This window comes from Sinohyriopsis cumingii, chromosome 15 (genome assembly GCF_028554795.1).
Source record: "Sinohyriopsis cumingii isolate HCF-2022 chromosome 15, ASM2855479v2, whole genome shotgun sequence".
NCBI lineage: Eukaryota > Metazoa > Mollusca > Bivalvia > Unionida > Unionidae > Sinohyriopsis > Sinohyriopsis cumingii.
This window is the reverse complement of record NC_142975.1, coordinates 53,212,555-53,235,928: the sequence shown is the minus strand read 5'-3', so window position 1 is coordinate 53,235,928 and position 23,374 is coordinate 53,212,555. Positions and strand designations below refer to the sequence as shown.

The window sequence follows — 23,374 nt, the reverse complement described above, 5'->3', positions numbered from 1 at the left end:
AAATAATCATTATGGGTAAGAATAATTAATTGTGTGAATCTGAGTTTCCTCTTGGGGAACTTTTAATTCATTTAAAGAATGTTTGAATTGACAATCGTTTGAAAAGAAGCATTTTCATAATGTCTGATCCAGACAAGTTGACAATGCAGTTTCTCTAGATAATACGAAACAATTTGGAATTCCAATGTGTTGTTCGCAACTTCTCGAGAAATGCCTTAAACAATGTTGTCGCCAAACAGCTATTCAATCACTTCCGGCGTAACGTAAGTAGTCTCAACGTGTTGTTGATACCAACGTGAGTGAGCAATGAAGATTACAATAACTACAACTTCTGAAACTATAATCGAGCTCGATGTTAGCGAGGATCTTGAGCTGGAAAATCTCAAGGCCCAGTGCGAATTCGAACTTGGAATTCCCACAACAAACTTCATTTTGGTTTGGAATAATATTGAGTTGATGGATCCCCAGAAGTCGCTGAGGAATTATGGAATTACAAACGAAGACATGATACTCCTTGTTGAGCGTACTCAGCAACAGCAGCAGAGCCGCCAACAAGGTTACTACTTTTTTCTTCTTCAGAGTTGATGAAATTATTGCGCAAGAAATGGGAAGATTGCATAAAGTGGAAGTGTGGGTGAGAGCACAGGGGCTCGTATCGTTGCTTACAATTTACCTGTCATACATGTACTATATATTAACTACAAGGGAGGACACATCTCTTCTTTCTTGCGCAAACTATTTAAGAATAAACGCAGATATTTCAAGCTACATTTCGCGTAGCATAATAAATCTGGTACCGATGTTTAGGTCAGGCATTCGACTTTGCATATCCGAAGTTTAGCTTACTATCACACCTTTAAGGAATGCCAGACCATTTTCCTGGGTATTACAAAACACCCAAATCCAGGCAAATCCACACAAAATCGCACTGTGTCTACCATCTCATCTATACATTACAACACTCTCTCGAATTTTTTCTTTAAAAAAACTTCGCATTCTTGTGTCGGGTTGATCAATAATAAATACAAATGCAAAATTTACTAGTACCATATCTTTTGACTTTAATATCTACTCAATAAATAAAAGACAAATCGCTCAATTGCATCACTTCATCGCTCCATCACCGGCCAAATATAGTCCGAGTTTCCTCTGACCCGTACCACCCCTTTTTGATATTTGGACATTTATGTTGGGGTGTAGGATCAGAGTCCATTGCCTATCGAAAACTTGGTATTCGCCAACACCAGTTGGTGTCAGCATAGGGTAACTGCATCCTAGCTGGCCTAGCAAACTATAACGACTTTTCGTCAGGAGATACATGCATGAAATGAAGAGGAAAATGATTTATTTTCTCAGAAATAGTGAATATAGCATTTGTTATATCTTTAATCCGCTGACAGACGAGATGTAATTACAGCGTTGATGAAATTTGACCTGGAACTTGCCATTTGCATTCTGAGTCACATGACTACATAAATCGCACAACCTACATGTCAGTGACATCAGAGATCCAATAGTCAAGTGATATCAATAATAAACCACTCCAGGTCAAATTTCATCAATGCTATTGTTTTGGTTAGTCTGTTAGCAGAACCGCTTCAGTGGCCTAGTGATTAGAGCATCCACCTCGGATGCGGTAGTCATGGGTTCGATCCTCTGCCGAGACATACCAAAGACTTTAAAAAAGGGTAGTAACAGCTGCCTCACTTGGTGCTCAGCATTATGAGACTAGTGTTAGGACTGGTCGGCCTGGTGTCAGGATAATGCTACATGACTACGGCATGATGCCCCAGTGCTAGACATCACTATAAACTGCCACAATGCAGACATCGTAGCGATATGACTGAAAAATTGTTAAAGCTACATTAAAAATCTAGATCACACACACACACACTGTCAGTGGATTAAAGATATAACAAATGCTATACTCACAGTGTCCAAGAAAATAGATCCAGTTCCTATCGATTTCATGCAGATATGTCTCGGTGAAAGTTCGTTAAATTTGCTAGGCCAGCTAGTAAGCGGCTACCCTATGCCAAAACCAAATGGTATCGGCGAATTCCAACTTTTCGATAGGCAATGGACTATGACCCTACACACCAACATAACCATCCAAATATCAAAAATGGGGTGGCACGGGACAGAGGAAACTCAACAAATATAAAACAATCATCAGAATGCAGTAGAACAATATTTTAATATGCCATTAGGGTCTTCACTATAGCTGTCATTTGACAGGGTGACAGAATGCAACCTTAAATACACTAAAAGTACAATCAAAGACATTTGTTCTTTTGTGGTCCTAACACCTGCTTCTATATCCATATATATATTGCTTTAAGCATATTTACCATTTTACTGCTCACTTAAGAGTTTTGAAATTTATGCCATACAGCATCCCTATTCATTCATCAAATTCCTTCTCAGAATCTATGAATAAACATGTACACTAGAATCTGCCATTGCATTTTCAAAGATATTTCGATAACAAATATATTATCTATAGTACAGTATTTCTAAAACCTGCCACCAATTAATTTTGTTTTGGTTCAGACCATTATTGTTAAGGATGGATGTAAAGACCATGCTTAGTACAGGTAGCATTCTAATTCTATCTTTGTTGCCTCGATATGCCTCGTTATTCCAGGATATAATTATTGCTATACATATATTCTAAGGGAAGTAATAGACCTGAAATATTTCATGAAACAGATTAGTCAACAGAGATGCAAGATAACATTCAGCTTCTTTAACAAATTCAGAAGCTAGGCCATTAAATCAATACCTTTTCCAGGCTGTAAGTAATGAATAGCTGCTCCTACTTCATCCATTTGATTTTCAGTATCTAGTATTTCATCATCAAGCTTTAGAGAAGTATCAGATTTTCATGTTACTATTTGTAATACTGGGTTTTAAACATCTGAAAAATGATGGAACCACTTATTTTTACTGCCTTGTAATAAGCTCCAAAATATTATTGGCATGTTTTTCATTTACAAGCTGGGGCCCCGAGTGGCCAAGTGGTCTAAAGCGCTCTTCGTTACGGATCACTGCCATCTCACCTCTGTCTGCGGCGGTTCGAGTCTAAGATTCAGCCAATGTGGGCATGTGAGAAAGCCTGCCAGTAGCTTCTCGTGGGTTGGTGGTTCTTTCCGGGGTTTTCTCTGGTCCTTCTCCACCATTAATACTGGCCGCCATGTATAGCCTATCGTGCTGAAAAATGGCGTTAAACCCCACAACAACAACAACAACAACATTTACAAGCTGCATTTGTAATTAATTTCATGGCCACTTTTATGTAGACCGTTCTGTTGGTCTGATTTGTTAGAGAATCCACCTTGAATGCAAGAGGTCATGGATTCAAACCCTGGACAAAGAATTTTAAAACTAATACTAGCAGCAGCCTCACATGGTACTCAGTGTTAAGAGAATAATGTTATGACTGGTTGGCTAGTGTCAGGATAATGTCACTGGGTGGGACATTATGCCATATGTCTGTAGCTTGATGCCCCATTACCAGACATTGCTATAAACTGCCACTCTGCAGACATTGTTCTGCTATGAATAAAATTATTACAGCTATGTTAAAATCCCCAAAATACACAGACATACGCCTGTATGATGTAACCCATATATATATATATATATATATATATATATATATATATATATATATATATATATATATATATATATTCTGAAGCCTTGTTAATCTGGACACATTCGTTCCCACTGAATATATCTGGATTAACGAATTTTCCGGATAATTGAATCATGCACATTTTTATGTTACAATGTCATCACACTGTGTACACATATATGCTAGCTGTAAATGTACTGTATATTCAATAATAGTTGAAATAAATTAATGAATACATTTATTGGCGAGCACTGGTTAGGTTTGCTGAGTCGGCAGGTACAGACAATCATTTGTCCTTGTTTTTTATCATGTTCGCAACTGTCGACTTGCCAATGTCTAAGGAGGAGTAAGCTATAATATGCTGGCATATATCTTGAATGGTAGCTTTTGGGTGATCTTCTTTGTGCTGGCAAATCCTCCTTTTTATGCTGGCTGGTATCTCTACTCATTTATGCTTGCCTGATGGGGTCACCATAGTATATGTAAAAAGTACAGCAAATACAAACATATCTCACCACTAAATGTGTTATGGTAAACTAATAAAAGTCATTTTTACAAGTCATATTTTACAGCTGTTATAGCTGCTAATCAGCTGATAATTGATGTCCCATTTTATTCTGAAATGAAGCCTTATACTGTCAGCAACTTAAATCAATCCACTGTATTTGTGCAGCCATCAATAAACTGTGATTGTTACATACAGTTGGTGAAGAACAAAGAGGCTTAATGAACACTTAATTTATTTACCATATGTTATGTCAGAAAGCATGGATGATTTGATCATAATGTGTTTATTTAATTATTAACACCCCCGTTGGTGACTAGCTAAAACAGATTGTTTATACAACCACTGGTTACAAGATGGTCAAGCTACTTAGTTTTTCCACACACGTGATCAGTTGATAACTTTAACATACTTCTAGAATTTGACCAATCAGAGATTGATACATTGACATACCTTCAAATTTGCGTAGGTGAATCTGTATTATCTGACTGACTGTATTTTCATATATTATTTTTTTAATTTTCCTTTTTTTTTGGACATTATTTCCGGGTTATCGATACAAGTTTTTGAACGTAATTTTACACTTAGGCCCCTGATTTTGATTTCTGGATCCGGAACACAGATTCACAGATTTCTTGATTAACTGACCAAATTAACATTTAGGAATTCCGTTCCCATTGAATTATGTCCAGATAGCAAGGTGTCTGGATTAACAAGACTCCACTGAATGTGTATATATATATATATATATATATATATATATATATATATATATAGTGATTGAATAATTCTAAACTTTCTTAGTGATGTGGGTGCCATTGTTTTTGTATTTTGAAATTAGGTCAGACCCGATGGATGTGTTACAGTGCATGTGTTTTATAACTGTTACTGTACCATCTTAAGTTTTCTTGATACCATATGAACTAATGTTTCCATAACATTATCCAAATCAGGCAAAAGGTCTGAAATGAAACATTATGAGACTGCTCAATGTAACTTTCCTGAAATGGAGTTTGCTTCTCTTTAGTCCACATTAACTTTGTCAGTACAATTATCTATAGGATCATTCCTTGAAATGTGTGTAGTGATTGCTCTAGTGGGAATCCACACTAATCCATACATATATTTGCTATTCATTGTCTGGTTATGCATTCTTGGTTGTATCATCAACCATCAAGAACCGTCAAGACTCATGAATGTTTGTCTTTTGTCAACACACCAACATATTGTAGCAGATTCTGTCATCTTTGGCTTGATCTATTCAGTGCCTGGTACATGTATTACACTTTATTATTAGTCTTGGAAAAAATGGGCTCTTACTGTAACTCATGTTATATTTGCTTCATTTGGCTAGCTTCAGGTAAAGGAACACGGCATTAAATAAATTAATCACAAATGTTGACTACTACATATATAGGTATTGGCTTGTCATGTAATGGCTAAATATAAACTTCGCATGGAAAACAAACAGCTATCTGACAATAATGACAGGGTTAACAGTGACCAATTAACAATACAATGAGTCATAATGAGTAAACCTGGATAAACTTAAAATGTGGATAAGTTTCTATTTATGGGTGGCCACCTACTGGAAAGGTGATGGATAGCAAGACACCATCAGACACAAAATGGAAATGTTTAATTTGTTGATGGCAGAAGAAAAAAATATGTGTGTAACCTTGTGAGAAATTTTACATAAGCTGGATTAGCTATATATCTGAACATTTAGTGAAAATGTGATTTAAAAAAGTATATGTAGTGAATGTATATGTCATTTATGAGATTCCAAGATGGTGTTACATATTTTTTTAAAAAGTCAGACAGGTGTATAATTTATGCAATTATGCTTTTTTAAAGCTTAAATGCTGCAGTTGTTGATTTGACAGGTGGAAAATGCAATATTTGCAACTTTTGATTCATTGGCACATAAAAAAGATTTAAAAAATTATGCATTTTGTTTTATTGAAAAATGTTAATAAATACCATAATTTTCATTTAAAAGTTAATTTATGAAAATATAATAAAGTATATACTTGCTTATGAGTCCAACTGCAAACTGCTCAGACCCAGATCTGCCATCAGATAATATGCTGACAGATCAGGGTCTATGCAGTTTGTTAGGAATAATCAGTAGAACAAACAGCGTAAACCCTGATCTGCAAGTACATTATGCTATGGTAGACCAGGATCTTTGTTGTTTGCAATTTGACTCCACTTATAAATGATTATATACAGTATATCATTATTTTCTGTACAAGCATAAACCATCTTATTTGGACCATTTTTTCTTATGTTGGGTGCTTAGTACTATTTCAGAATACATACATGTTTAAGTATAATAAATAATTTTATGATAAAAATGAAGAAGATCAAATTTTGGTTCAGATGTGGAAAGAATCACAGGCTATGTACATGGTGTGTATAACACTAAGTACAAAATTTTCTGACTTCAGAATTTGGAGGTGGTGATTGTTCTAAGTTTTGGAGGCTAATGTCACTAACGGTTGGTGTTATTAAAACTAATAATTTCCTTTCTGCAGGGTTATAACTTTTACCCTTATTTCCTTCTGTCCTTGATGGTGCCTTCTTTTTTGGTGCTTGTACTGGTATGAGCACTGGATTGCTAAAGTCTGGATGAAAAACACTTTCTTGCAGAACCAGGAAATTTCCTCCAAGGTCACATAAAAGGTCACATTGGGAGATTCTGAATTGCTTGTACATACAATACTTTAAAAAAATTCAAAAGAATACCTACATTATTGAACATTTCAGTAATGTAGCTATCATGCTTTCACTCTTTGAATCCATTACTATTATTCATTGCCAAATTTTTCGAGAAAATTGCTTTGGATTTTTAAACATTTCTGATTGGGGATTTTTTATTGTAAATTTTGGCATTGGGAATGCAAATTTCAGCTCCAAACAGGCCCACAAAAATCCCTGAGAACTCCCAAGTTAGAAATCTTTTTTCACTCTCCCGTCCTTAAAAATGATAGGCATTTGTAATTGTTAGATTGTATTTAAAGTTTTAGGCAAATGATTCAGTTTATCTCATAGGAGGGAGCAGTTTAGTGCATATTTCCCAAAGCATCCATTAAAGAAGTTTTGCTTTTTAAAATGTTTACATTTCAGTCCATACTATGATTTAACTCCATGATGTAGACATTTATGTTCTGATATTTTGAGGGACACAGTTTCATTATTCCACTACTCCATGCTAATTTGTTTGTAATTTTCAGTATTTTGTCTTATGGAGTTTTAGTTTCCCTCTTATGCTACAAAATGATGTTTCTTTTATCCACCTAAAATAAGGACCTGCAGTCCTAACATTGCACAGAGGACCAGGGTGACTGATTCATCTATGGCACTCACCTTCACAGTTTACAGGCATTTCATCTCTGTATGGGTTCAAATCTCAGCTTGGCCAGCATTGGTATGTGAGAAAACTTGCCAGTCACTTAGCATGGGTCATTGGTTCTTTTCCATGGTTTTCCAGGGTACTGGTTCCACCATTCGCAATAGTGACTGTCATGGATAGCCTATCGTGTGCTGAATAATGGCATTAAACACTTAAAACAGAACAAACCTAAGACTGCCCAGGGGTATGGATAAAAAAAACAAATGCTATTAGACCCATGTAACAATGGTAGATGTATATGAATGATATGAAAATGGTAGATGTATATCAATGATATGAAAATGGTAGATGTATATGAATGATATGAAAATGGTAGATGTATATGAATGATATGAAAATGGTAGATGTATATGAATGATATGAAAATGGTAGATGTATATGAATGATATGAAAATGGTAGATGTATATGAATGATATGAAAATGGTAGATGTATATGAATGATATGAAAATGGTAGATGTATATCAGTGATGTGAAAACGGTAGATGTATATCAATGATATGAAAATGGTAGATGTATATCAATGATATGAAAATGGTAGATGTATATCAGTGATGTGAAAACGGTAGATGTATATCAATGATATGAAAATGGTAGATGTATATCAATGATATGAAAATGGTAGATTTTTATCAGTGATATGAAAATGGTAGATTTTTTTCAGTGATATGACAATGGTAGATGTATATCAGTGATATGAAAATGGTAGATGTATATCAGTGATATGAAAATGGTAGATGTATATCAGTGATATGAAAATGGTAGATGTATATGAATGATATGAAAATGGTAGATTTTTATCAGTGATATGAAAATGGTAGATTTTTTTCAGTGATATGAAAATGGTAGATTTTTATCAGTGATATGAAAATGCTAGATTTTTATCAGTGATATGAAAATGGTAGATTTTTATCAGTGATATGAAAATGGTAGATTTTTTTCAGTGATATGAAAATGGTAGATTTTTTTCAGTGATATGAAAATGCTAGATTTTTATCAGTGATATGAAAATGGTAGATTTTTATCAGTGATATGAAAATGGTAGATTTTTTTCAGTGATATGAAAATGCTATATAATTCAGAAGATATTTTATGTTAAGCTGTGATGAACACTTTACTCCGTGCCCCTCCTCAATCCACCCTCCTGCGAGCATGGTTTCCCATTCACACCAGGGGAATGGGGAAACAACTCGTACCAAAATGACCTAAAGTGTAAAAAGAGAGGATTTAGCTCTAGTTGCTGTTATATGAATAGACATGGGATTAGAGCCATGCATACAGTAACTGAAAAATGCATACAGGTCTTTGGTTGATCTTGCTGTGGTGATAATTCTCTTGTACTTTAAAAACAAAATGTCAGCTCTGATTCTCAAAACAAACCAACAAAGAAAAATCCAAGGATAAATAAATGAAGAGAGACAAAAAGCCTATATTTTTACTTTGAATTAGTGTAATTTACTTTGGTATTCTTGGCTAGAGATGGAGTAGATAAATTGATTGATTAATTGATATGTAGATAGCTTTTGATGTACATGTCTTAATATTTCATGTTTTAAAAGCTCATGAAAAATTAGGAGCTAAGTATTTATAGGTGGCTATTTGGGAATGACAGATCAAATTCATGACTGTCTTCAATGATCCTGGTGAAAATCACAATTGTAATGTTGTGAAATATACTGTATGACACCAAGTTTTGTAACATCAAGCTGGCATCCAGATTTCTGACAGTTTATTGTGACTTCTGCTATGAATTTCGACCATTGAAAACAAAAAAACCCCATGTTTTAGAAGTTTGGAAAACAAAAGGAACAGTGTTTACTTAACATGTATAACTTTCAGATCTTTACAAGTATTGTATGAAATATTTTCCTGAAAATTTAGGAGGAGCTATTCCAGACTTTGGCTTTGGAAACATCCCAGTTCCTGGAGCTCAATCAAGGGGTCCAGGGAGGGCACAAGCAGCCCCTAGGGAGCAAGGAGACTTGGAGGACCCTGAAGTAGTAAGGCAACTGCTGCTATCACATCCGCATGAAAGGGCCATACTAAAGGAGAGAAATCCAGACCTGTCAGCAGCACTAGAGAGTGACAATGCAGGTATAATTCGTGTATGTTCATTATTGAGGCTCAGTCTCATCCCAAAATTATATTTTTTTACTCGAAATTTGATTGATGTCCTGTTCTTGTCATGCTTGGCTCATTAATTTTTTGACAAGAAGTTTCCAAAAAGTTGCCAAATTTTGCCCTCTGAATGTGTTTGATTATTGGGTGTACATGTGGGATAAAATGCACTTGGGAATTGTCTGTTTCTGGTATTGCTGTGATTAAAGTCTAGTCTTCACCCATTGACTAATTATAAAATAACTGTTAGTGTTTTCTTTGATAATGTTCAGACTTTACAAAGTAATAAAGATTTAAAGCCAAATGGAACATTTCTGCTAGTGATATTCTAAAGAAATAATTCCCTGATATTCACTTAATGGACATCAATAAATCTGATTCAGTCAATGTTACTCAAGTACTTAAAGTTGCTAAAGTATTGGCAAGACAAAAGTCACAATTTCATGACAAAACAGGAATCTTTTTGATTGTTGTGGAGGAAAAATTAAAAGTCTCTTTAAATTATTTACTTGAAGATTCACCATCCATTTTACTGTGAAAGCACTTCACCAAATAAAATTGATAGCTATAGGCCTTGACAATGCAAGAACGCAGTTAATTTGAGCGAGTAGATGAATATCGATTTTAGTGAAAAGTATAATTTATAGCAGATGATATGATGGTAGATGTGAAAATCCCTGGATGAAGTGGCCATTTTGGAAGTCATTGTGGGTAATTATCTGCAAGGCATTGTAGGTAATACTGTTACAGTGACATACTTTTACAAGAGTTTTGTTTTTGTTGTTGTTGTAACTCCTGGTACATGATCTTGTCTGATTTTTGTGATTTTTATTCATGACTGTAAATTGTAGTGATTATCTCTAACTGGATTTGGCATACTTGCAACTGGTCAGTTTTAAGATATTAAAGAACTTAAGATTGCATAGGATCTTTAAATATATGCTTATGTACATCTTTGACAGTTACTAATAATAGATTCAACCTTTTTCCATTGGACAGGTCAGTCAGGTGATATCTTAGAAGAATTAAGTTAATTTCCGTTGGATGGATTGGGTCACATGAATAGGTATTTTGAAATATTAGATTACATGAATAGGTATTTTGAAATATTAGATTAATTAATTTTGAAATGTTAGATTAATTTGTAACATCTGTTATATTGAGTATATTGCATCATGTAGTCATAATATACTCTTGAATGTGTATATAAGTAGAGAACAGAGCGATAAGATTCATTCTTATTTTGGAGTCATTCTTATTTCTTGTGTTCTTGCTGTAATGTCAAGTTTATAAATGCAATTTATGTTGTATTTAATAGTATTTGTCAATAATAATTTTGCACATGCAAACAATTTAAATGAGTTACTGGAGGGGCAGGAGATACCCTTAAACTCAGAAGAGAAAAAAATCCCCACCTGTTTGGGAGATTCACATATTATCAGTAGCAATGAAAAGTTTGGGCAGAGGAAACCTAACCATTTGATTCTTTTAAAGCAGACTTTAGAGGACATGATAAATTAGAGACAGACATAGGACATGATAGATTAGAGACAGACAGAGGACATGATAGATTAGAGACAGACAGAGGACATGATAGATTAGAGACAGACATAGGACATGATAGATTAGAGACAGACATAGGACATGATAGATTAGAGACAGACAGAGGACATGATAGATTAGAGACAGACAGAGGACATGATAGATTAGAGACAGACAGAGGACATGATAGATTAGAGACAGACAGAGGACATGATAGATTAGAGACAGACAGAGGACATGATAGATTAGAGACAGAGGACATGATAGATTAGAGACAGACAGAGGACATGATAGATTAGAGACAGACAGAGGACATGATAGATTAGAGACATAGATTAGAGACAGACAGAGGACATGATAGATTAGAGACAGAGGACATGATAGATTAGAGACAGACAGAGGACATGATAGATTAGAGACAGTATGGTAGCATTTCTTATTCCTACTTTACATTCAACACCTCAACTTTGCTGCAATGCCAGTTTTCTGCTAGGTCTAGAACTGAGATGTTTTTGGGAAAAAATTCATTTTTAATTACATGTTTTGTAAACCATTAAGAACTTTTAAACAAAACAACAATTATTTTGCTTATGGGACAGTTAGCCAGAGACAAGGCTTGTGTTGGTCCTGTTTCTTTTGGCTGGAATGACATATCCTACCTAGTCACATGTTAGGAAACTAAACTCTGCTACCTCCCCCAGTCCAACCCTCATGAAAAGATGACAATCCATTATTCCCCTTTCCACCATGAAGTGGATCGTGTTTTAAGCTTTTGCTCAGCACTATTAACATAATATTACAAAGCCTTCTGAAATTCTATAAATATCTTCAGGATTTCAACCCATTCATCTAGAAAGTCAGATTATTAGCATGTAGTTATGTATATAATACTAATTCATTTTAAAAAAATACTTTTGTTCAATATTTATGTGCATTTTTCATTCTTTCCTCTTTGTCCAACATGGTATAGTTGGTGCATGTTGTTGGTTATTTATTCACACTCACAGCATTTCCACTAGTTTATGTAACGAGCACTGTTATTGTGATTTGTAATCTTTTTGGGTCATTATTTTCTGATTTTGGGGGTGAGTGTGGTCATTTGTATCATTTCAGTTGAACTATGCCAGCAAAATGTCCTAAGTGCAAGAAATTTAAAGCTAATTATGATACACCTGAGACATATCTTGCATCAACACCTGAAACATGTCTTGCATCATCTTCAGCGAGCATTGTGTGTGCATTATGGTCAGAAGATATCTGGTTCACTGTTTTACAGAAAAGCATGATAAGTAAGGAGAGATGTGTGAAAAAAGTCTTGGGCAGATAGTGAGATATCTTGACCTTTCGCTTTAAGATGGTATTATTTGCTGGCATAGTAGGGGAGATCATGATGGTGCCTTTCTCTCAAAAATTAGATTTACAATGTCGATGCAGCAAAAAATATAGCCATTCGGAGGAAGAAGGGGGCAGATGCATCAACTGTAACAGGAGGCAACAGTGCATTTGCTGGCTTGAAGATTTTTTTAAAATTCTATATGCCCTGCTTTAAGAATAGCTAGAGCTTATGGTGATTGTTCCCATTGTATTATGGGAGTTTAAGTCCATCATGAGTCCATGCAGGTATGGGAGCATGGAGTATTTCTTGGATCTTTCTGACCCATGTCAGCATCCTTTGATGCCATTCAACACTGCGCCTATAGTCTAGTGACCAAAGATCTCTCACTTTGGTAAGCTGTGTAATATACTAGACAACAGTGCCCTGGTATCTGGAACCATACAAACATCAGACTGACCAGGTTGTCTCATTTGCTGCATCTTCTGCACATGCAATTCTGGAACTGACCATCCATTTGACAGCACAGTCAACAGCCATGCATACACCAAGCTGGCAACTAAGCCAACCATCCTGCCAGCAGCATAATTTCCATCCATCTATACCAGCAATTCATTTGTTACAGCTTATCCATTGGAGTGATACACTTAGAGACAATTGCAATGCCTCATCCATGTCTATTGGAATGATACACTTAGAGACAATTGCAATGCCTTATCCATGCCTATTGGAATGATACACTTAGAGACAATTGCAATGCCTCATCCATGCCTATTGGAATGATACACTTAGAGACAATTGCAATGCCTCATCCATGCCTACTGGAATGATACAATTAGAGACAATTGCAATGCCTTATCCATTCCTATTGGAATGATACAATTAGAGACAATTGCAATGCCTCATCCATGCCGATGAGGATAATAGCAGTGATTTAACATACCAGTATTCAAGAATAGACTGGGTTCAGTTTTAAGTGGAAGTCAAGGAAATATGTGTTGCCAACTTCTTAATGCTCACAGCTGCCACCTGCAAGCCAGACCTATAAGGTCAAGGCACCTAAAGACATGGAGGACAAGAACAATCCTTCCTTTGACCTGCTGCAGTCAGCAAAGATTAGGAAAGAATCAGACCATCTTTTGGATAAGAGCCACGATTTGAGCAATTATAAGGCATTCTTTTTGGAAAACCAGCATACTGGTATTAATGCATTCTGTTACTTGTTCTGACATTAGATAAGAACATTTGATATGGACATTAGATAAGAACATTAGATAAGAACATTGCAGAGGAGAATAGGATTACAACCAATACATGGTGGATCTAATTCATTGTCCAAATGACATAATCATATGTATAATGTTGTGTTTCATTGAAGTATTACATGGAGAAAGCACGATATATCAGGTTATCCATTAAAATCGATGAATTTGTGGTCAGTCTAGACTTGACATTCTATTTACCCAACCATATGTAAGTTCCTTTGGTTTACCTACCAAGGAGAAATATATCAGTTTCATTCACTCCCATTAGGTGTCAACATCAGTTCATGGGTGTTCGCAAAATTTATCAACTTATCATCATCCTTATCACAATTTATCAACTTACCATCACCCGTATCAAAATTTATCAACTTATCATCATCCTTATCAAAATTTATCAACTTATAATCATCCTTATCAAAATTTATCAACTTGTCATCATCCTTATCAAAATTTATCAACTTATCATCACCCTTATCAAAATTTATCAACTTATCATCACTCTGTTTCTCTCAACGTTTTCAGCAAAATATCTGGACAATGTCCTCCCAAAAACATGTGTTAGATTCAATTTTGGTGAAGGGCAGGAACAATCTCATGTCCCTTTTCAGTTATCTAGGTTTGTAGTGAAAATATAAGAAAATGAGTTTATGAACTTGTTGGTTTGCTCAGTAAGGGAGCAGATTTGATTCTTCTTGGATGCCTTTTCATACAGATGTCCTGACAAGCCTATTTGCACCTGCTTTCCTGCTGATTCCATCAGCAGGTCAGGATCACAACTGAAGTAGTAGTATTCTGCATCATTGCCACAATGTTGTTGGCTTACAGCAGGAAAAGCCCAGATGGAAGTAATGGCATGCATGGATGCCAGTTCCTTTGGTTGGAGAACCAACCCATTGCCAAGCTTTGACACAGTCATTGGCAAGAGGGCTTTGGAGGAATAATCTCCTCACATCAGTCTTCTGGGGATGAAGGTTCTAACCGATGTTTTTCATTTCTGGAAGGTTCAGCTCTTCTGTAGAGCAGTCCATAACTGACAACCAGGTAAATAAATCATATTCTTGTCGATTTCATGCAGGTATATTTCAATGAAAGGTCATTCAAGTTTGCTGGGCTGGCTAGTAAGTGGCTAACCCATGCTGACACCAAATGGTCTTGGCAGATTCCAACTTTTCGATAGGGACTGGACTCTGACACCAACATAAATATCCAAATATCAAAAATGGGGTGACAGGGGTCAGAGGAAACTCGGACTAACAACCAGGAGAGTATTACCAGGTAGTCTATACTGGAATAGTGATTGTAAATATTTAGCAGCACTATTATTGGATATCCTGTATATTAATTTGGCTTTTCTCAAATAGATTCAGTCTTTAATAGATAATATTTTTAACTTACCAGCTAAGTTTTCCTTGCTTTCTTTCTGGACTGATATTAGCCCAAATGATCTTTTTTGAAGATATGCCAGCTTTCCTATGTTTTTATCAGTTGAATTACCCCATACTGTATTACTGTAGTCTAAATAGGGTTGTATGTAACTGTTATAAAAGAGTTTTCTGTGCCTTTCAGGGAGAAAATGTCTTATCCTATTGAGAATCCATAAACTTTAATTGACTTTTTTTACTGATATGTTTGGTATGTTCAGTCCGTGATAGGTTATTATCTACCAGAACACCAAGTAGTCTGTCATGACAGACCATTTGTAAATTTGTATCCTTCCATGTCAGACATAGTTCATCAATATCAAGATTTGTCCTTTTTTGCCATGTTGAGATAATATTTTAGTTTTACCAGCATTTACCACCATGCCATTGCATGAGGTAAGTAATATTTTAGTTTTACCAGCATTTACCACCATGCCATTGCATGAGATAAGTAATATTTTAGTTTTACCAGCATTTACCACCATGCCATTGCATGTGCATCAGTTTTCCAGTTTGTTTGGCTCATTCTGTAAAGAAATTTTGAATTCATGCTTTGTGTTTTGGATGTCTGACAATGTTGTGTCATCTGCATAGAGATCTGAAGATGATATTGAGTCCCCTAGTAAAAGTGGTAGGTCATTAATAAATAAAATAAATAGTAATGGACCTAGAATTGAGCCTTGTGGTACTCAATATCTAATTGTTCCAGGTTTAGAGAGAACATTATTTATAAAAATATGTTGTGTTCTCTCACTTAAGTATGAAGTGAACCATCTGTTTTTTCATCACATTGGTAGATTTTCAGTTTTTTCCAAAGGATTTCATGATCCACCATGTCAAAAGCTTTCCTGAAATCTACAAATACAGATCCTATTATTCTACCTTGGTCAAGTGCTTGAAGCCGTTTATGTTAGGGAGATCAAGGCATTCTCACATGAATGTTTCATGTAAAGCCTGATTGATTAGGGTGTAACAGCAAATGTTTGGTTAAATATGATATGAATGAATCATGGACAGTTTAAATGAGTTACTGGAGGGGCAGGAGACACCCTTAAACTCAGAAGTTCTTTTCCATACCAGGGCCCAGCAACGTGGAATGAATTGCCCACTGAACTTAGACACAAAGACACAGTGATCACATTCAAGAGGGCTCTCAAAACTCACTTATTTCGACTGCAAGAACAAACTTAAAGACCTAATAATGTTTCCTTCCTTAAATATTCGCAACATGTTTTTTAATGTTTTCTAATTTCATAGTGTTTGTTTTTGTAATCATATCATTATATGTTTTTTATCTTATAGGTATTGTCTAATGTTGTAAAGCGCTTAGAGCTTCTAAAGATTAGGTGCTATACAGTCCTCATTATTATTATTATTATTATTATTAATGTATACAACAAGATCTCCTCCCTCCCCTACCCTCCCCCCCCCCCCATTATCTCTCTGCCCCTGCATAATGGTTTATTGTAGCCTTGACAGTGAAATAGATTATCATTATGGTTAACTTGGTTTCAGTGAGTCCTAATATGTATATTATTTTCCTTGGAAGACAACATTAACTTTATCTGGTTTAGACTATGTTTCCCACTATACCTTGTACATTTAAGTGATCTATGTTAAAACCTTTTGTGTTGAGTTTCATATAAATTATATGTATGTCATCCTCCTGTAGAAGGATACCTGAGGCTGAGAGGCAGAATGCTTAGCATTCCCTCCTCCTGCCTGTAGCTATTCCTTTAATCTTAATGTGATCATGGAAAGTATTCAAAGGAGATTGTTTTTCCGTAAATTATGTTTGTTTGAGAATCCTTACTTGATCACATTGCTGTAAAACCTTTCTGCACCTCCACATAAATGCAAGCATCCAAGTTGATGTATTGCTTAGATTAAAACTCGATCCACCGAATGTTAGTAAAGGGCGAGGTAATGTATAAGAGTTTCTTCCCTTGGTCTCTATGGTATCGAGGTGGAATAGATGAATTTTTTAGGTGGGAGAACTAGTTTGGGAAGATAGCTGCATTTATTTTCCCAAAATTAACGTGATCAGGTAAATATTCTCTGAGAAATATAATTTAATAAAAATTTGCTTTCTTTCTCCAAATAGAGAGATTTGCAGAGGTGTTTCGACTACAGCAGAGAGAAAGGATTGCAAAAGAACGAGAAAGGATACGGCTTCTTAATGCAGACCCCTTTGATCCAAACGTGCAAAATTCCATTGCTGAGGAAATCAGGTAACACTTAATGATTAAAATGCCCTTGGATGAAACATATTTACAATAAATATAAAAATATTTTAGAAACCTTAACAAAAGTTTGCATTGCTTTTTCATTACCACGTCAGCTCACAGAATGGGCCTCTCTGACTGCCACAATTTATATTATGGTACAAGCTTAATAAGAGTCCATAATTTGCACTGGTGTGGGAGAAGAAATATCCCACCAGATTTTGTGAAAGGAATTATGCTTTGCTCATTTCTGTCCAGATATTCTCAACCTGATGGTGAGATTTTTGCAATGTTCATGCCTAAAGTATATGATAGATTCTTGTTGTTATAATTGGAAATATTTAGTGAAAAAAAGATGGTGGATGTTTGGGATTTATATAGAAATTTTTTTAATTTCTTAAAGATTTTTTGTAACTAAATAGCGTACAAAATTTAAATAATATATTACAAACACAAATTTCCGGTTATACAAGATTAAACCACTACAATCTTTGCTGATATTAATGATGTAGTATACATTGTCACAGCAGGCATGCGTGTAGGAGAGGTGTATAGCACATTAATTTCTCACGTGGGCAAACTATCACACAAAAGGAATTAGAAAAAGAATCTAAAAAATAAAAACTGCACATTCTCTAGTATGTTTGAGTGACCTCAGGTAAAATATGACAAAATTATTTTTCAGACACCCAGGATAATATTTTGAGGACTTGTAAATTTACTTGAGCATCCAACACCAGAGATTTCATTATTAACAGTGATTGAAATATGGTAATGGAATTGCTATGCATTAGAGATAGGTTATTCACAGCTCAAACATTTACAAACCATTTTATGTGTTCCAATTTCCCAGGTTGAAGAACATTGAACAAAACATGGAGAATGCAATAGAGTATATGCCTGAGACATTTGGCCAGGTTGTAATGTTGTATGTCAACTGCATCGTTAATAAGCACCCAATCAAAGCCTTTGTAGACTCAGGTAAGTTTATTTTGCTTGGTTCCATGCAGTTCTGTCCAGTATTTTGAAAGTAGTATAATATGGGGAAAGCCCTTCGATCCAAAACACTTTTGTTCATATTCTATATATCTGGGGTGAGCAAAATATGTCCCATGACCTGGTTTTGTCTTTTAATTTACATCATAGGATGTGGCATTAAACATCACTTATCCAGCCTAAGCCCCGGCCTGCTATATATGAAGGATGAATTTGGCCGAAGTAATCACTTCATTAAAAAAATTTCCAGGTATTATTTTCTGGTCTGACTTGGATTGAACTGTGTAAATATGGTTATGTCATTAGGATCCACAGCTAGTAATGAGGTCATCTCACATTGGATTAACTGAGCTTGTTGATTTTGTTTTGTTGTGGAAGTCATGCTCTCTTTTATCACAGTAGCATAGTGTTAGGCTTCTGAATTCAGTACATTAACATTATTTGCAATGTTAGGAGTAATAATGAGGACTTTGTATAGCGCCTAATCTTTAGAAACTCTAAGCGCTTTACAACATTAGACAACACCTATAAGATAAAAAACATATAATAACATTATTACAAAAACAAACACCATGAAATTAGAAAAACATTATAATAAAAAAAAACATGCTGAGAATATTTCAGGTAGGGAACATTATTAGGTCTTTAAGTTTGTTCTTGCAGTAGAAATAAGTGAGTTTTGAGAGCCCTCTTGAATGCGATCACTGTGTCTTTGTGTCTAAGTTCAGTGGGCATTTGTACTTTAGATTCCTTTATGAAAACTACTTACTATTACTTGTACCCCTATGTCAAGAAAGTCTGAAGTACTTGTACTCGTATTCGTTATCTTTACTTAACAAAACAAAATTACTTGTTTTTTTTAAATAGTACTCCACCTTATATCTGCATGATGAGACAAAGCCTTGTATTTTTTTTGCATTTATAATTTTTCTGGATTGGTCTGTTGGTTTTTACAGGAGCTCAGATGACAATCATGAGCCAGGAATGTGCAATACGATGCAACATCATGCGGCTTGTAGACACAAGGTGGGCAGGAATTGCCAAAGGTGTTGGTACACAGCGGATTTTAGGACGTGTTCATATAGGTAAGATAATTTTAAATCTATATGACTTTCCTGATGTTTAATTTTGTTACAGATTACAAAATGGTTTTAAGTATGATCTTATAGCAGATGCTGTGTGATGATGTGACTAACAGTATTTGACTGGCCAGGACGATGGTGCCAATTCACAGTCGAGTCTACTGGAGCAAACTGAGTGATATTTGGGACATAAAGTGATGCTCGTTGACAGGCTTAAACTTGTTACCTGCAGCTGTTAAGCCAGGAGTGTTGAACCTGGGGCTATACTGTCTGCATGTGCTACAAATAAATATTCATTACATGGTATTGGATGGAAAAATTTCATTCTTTTCCACTTGCCCACAGGACAAATATGGGCTGGAAAAAATTAATTCTTTTCCACTTGCCCACAGGACAAATATGGGCTGGAAAAATTTCATTCTTTTCCACTTGCCCACAGGACAAATATGGGCTGGAAAAATTTCATTCTTTTCCACTTGCCCACAGGACAAATATGGGCTGGAAAAATTTCATTCTTTTCCACTTACCCACAGGACAAATATGGGCAGGACAAATATGGGCTGGAAAAATTTCATTCTTTTCCACTTACCTACAGGACAAATATGGGCTGGAAAAATTTCATTCTTTTCCACATACCCACAGGACAAATAAAAGTATCCTTTGCTTGCCAGCATCAAAATCAACCATACCCAGTAAAAATCAAACATACCCAGTAAAATCAAACATACCCTGCCAGTAAAATCAAACATACCCAGTAAAAATCAAACATACCCTGCCAGTAAAATCAAACATACCCAGTAAAATCAAACATACCCAGTAAAAATCAAACATACCCAGTAAAATCACAACTTCATATTTAATATCCTTATATTATTTCCTTTTCTAAATGCAAAGTTTAAATTTGTGAGTGCCTTTATTAAGTACAGTTTTAAAGGTTTCATTTTGGAGGCACAAACTTACGGCATTTATGAATACAAATTACTTTTTCAAAGCATATTGATAAATATTTAACCCATGATTTAGATCTCTTTTTTTTGTTGTAACAGGTTGTTATTATTATTAGTAGTACTAGTGTTATAATCATTATTTTAATTATAATATTATTGTGGTTCTTTGATGTTTATCTTCTTACCTGCTCTCCCGTTTTGACTGGCATATGGCATAGTGACCTTTCCATTTTACCAAATATATATTTTGTGTTACTAATAATAGTAACAAAATTCATTGTTACACTTGTTATGTAAGCTTCTATCATCAAGATCTTGGACGAGTTTGATGATGAGTGAGATGCAAGAATTAAAATGAAGATTGAGGCTGATCAAATGTTTTGAATCAAGCCATAAACTTCTGGTCATAAGTCCAATACCTTTAGCACTGAGCTGTTGTAGCTCCTTTCGGTGGGAATCTCAATGATTTCCAAATTATGACTCCAGGGGTGGTGTGACACAAAGGTAAGGATGCACAGAATCCCTGCTGACTGCAAATATCAACTCCCCTTGTAATGCCAAGTAAGTGTATATACTTTAATGGTAGGGTAGTTTCTAAGTTATTAAACTAGACTTTGTCGTGGAGCAGGATAGTTTCAAAAAATAATAATTTTTGTATAAGTGACATGTGGTTGTATACTACAAAGTGATGCTGTTGTTTAAGAAGTGAGATAAATATCACCAATATTAAAAGATATAGTGCCATCTAGGTGTGAAAGGGATTAATTTTTGTCAGTAAAAAAATATCTATTGACAACATCTGCTCACCTTCTACCTATTGACAACATCTGCTTAAGTTCTACAAATGAACATAAGTTGATGTGGTTTGTAATACCACCCACCTTCACTGATTCAGTGCTAATTATCCTGTCCCATGTTCACCATAAAGGAAACATTCCAGATGTGTTCCCATATGTGAAGTACTTTTTTCATCATTTAATAACCACTTTTAAACGAAGTTACTCAGTTGAACTTGATGGCTAGATTTCCAGTTTGTCGTGCAGAGAAATATATTATACTGATAAACAATAACTACCAGTCAGAATGTAATGTAGGTTATTACCTGTGTGCAGCTGATGAACTACATAACAAAAATGGTTAGTAAATGTTATGTAAGTTAAGTGGGATAAAAAAAATCAAAGCAGAATTGGCATTGGGGCAGATTTTACGTATGTTATCATGCATTAATTGTTTTTATATATTTTTTATGTTGTCGATAGTTTTCCTCCTTCACTTACAAAATCAATTCCCCAAGGCCACAGTAGTTGTTTTGTATCTGCATGAAGTATGTGATAGATTTTGTTCGTATTCATCCCCACTACCATGGTCAGACTTGCACTATTTATTCTGTTTTGAAGATTTCACCGTAATGTTTTCCACATTTAAGTGACAAATTGAAATAGGAAATAACGTTTTAAAGCATTCTTGCAGTACAAAACATGAGGTGATGGTAAATATGAAATGGAGCAGCCTGAAATAACCTGAAAGGTTGAATTAAAATCACTGACAACTAATAGGTATTCTGTTAGAAAGTATTTCTGTTGTCTTGTGTTGGATGAGAATGGCATATAAATTCATGCAAAGTCTGTCTGTCAGTAATCTTCATAAATACACATGTACCACCAACATGTCAACATATAAAAGTCCACCATCTACCACTGAGAGAACTTTTAAAGAAGAAAAGTCCATCCAGTTGATATGTGTATCAATAATGTATCGTATTGTAGGCTGTGCATCAGGAATCACATTTATACACAGCACAGGCATATCATTTCACCCGTAGTGGCAACTGTGTGCTCCTAGCTTTTTTTCACCCTCAGTAGTGTTAAAATTTGTGTGAATTAAGACTCACAAGTTAACATATGCCATTTCCTCAGGTGAGCAGTATCAGGTACAGATGAGCCTCTCGTTTACCACAAATTTGGTTTCCATACCACTGTCCCCCATAAAATATTAATTTACCCTCAATTTATGACTATTTTTGGGGGTGGGGGGGTTCCTTCAACTACAAGAGTCCCTTCAAGGGACTAATACTGTGCTGGACAAAAAGAAGCCAGGAATTCAAGATTAGACTATTTTTTTCCTTTTACCTCTTGGGTATTGAAACCATTTTTGATATTCTTCAGAGATAAGGAGACTTTCAAATTAGTTGCTGTGGTACACACACTGGTTGTTGGTTTGGCACCATTTTCATTTAGGACAAAGTAGATATCATCATACATCTTTTGGTGAAAACTCCATGTTATAATGATCATCCATTCAGGTGGAATGATGACAATAAACAAATTTAAGACATAAGAAGTCTTCTAGTGAAAATCCCATGTTGGTATGACCATCAATTAGGGAGAATTAGTGTAACAATATTTTCAAGACATAAGATCAGCTCCAATATACTTTTTGAGCAGCTATAAATCAAAAGTGCTCTTTTAGTGAAAACCCCAAGATGATATAACCATCCATTAGGATGAGTAGCAATAACAAAAATTAAGATAGTAGCAATATTGGACATTAGATTTGCATCCACTAGACATCATAAAAAGTCTTTTAGTGGAAACTATGTTGATATGTCCATCCATTCAGAAGGTGTATCAGTAACCAATTTTCAAAATGGCTTCTGTGGTGGCCACATTGGATGTCCAAGCAGTACTATTTTCTTTTATGACCAACTAGACCATGGGATGACTGTGTGTGTAAGGTTTCATGGCAATACAAAAAGTAGTTTAGTTCGTGTAATGACAACACTTGGCCTGGAATGATGCCAGTTGTATTTTCAATATGACTTCTACTGTAGTTGTCTCTAAAATCTCGTTGTCACTATTCCCTTGAATGGGTGATCATTATGAC

General features: G+C 35.1%; 1 protein-coding gene across 1 annotated transcript in view; it reads left to right on the top strand.

The window, feature by feature from the left end:
- The first annotated feature begins 256 nt into the window (after positions 1-256).
- Positions 257-23,374, top strand: part of LOC149781804 (protein DDI1 homolog 2-like) — a 41,587-nt gene continuing 18,469 nt past the window's right edge. The window contains exons 1-5 of the mRNA XM_089935969.1: positions 257-556; positions 9,444-9,656; positions 17,346-17,472; positions 18,320-18,447; positions 19,419-19,547. Of these exons, the coding sequence (XP_089792095.1) occupies positions 307-556; positions 9,444-9,656; positions 17,346-17,472; positions 18,320-18,447; positions 19,419-19,547 (847 nt within the window). The 5' untranslated portion in view covers positions 257-306. The remainder of the gene's footprint in view (positions 557-9,443; positions 9,657-17,345; positions 17,473-18,319; positions 18,448-19,418; positions 19,548-23,374) is intronic.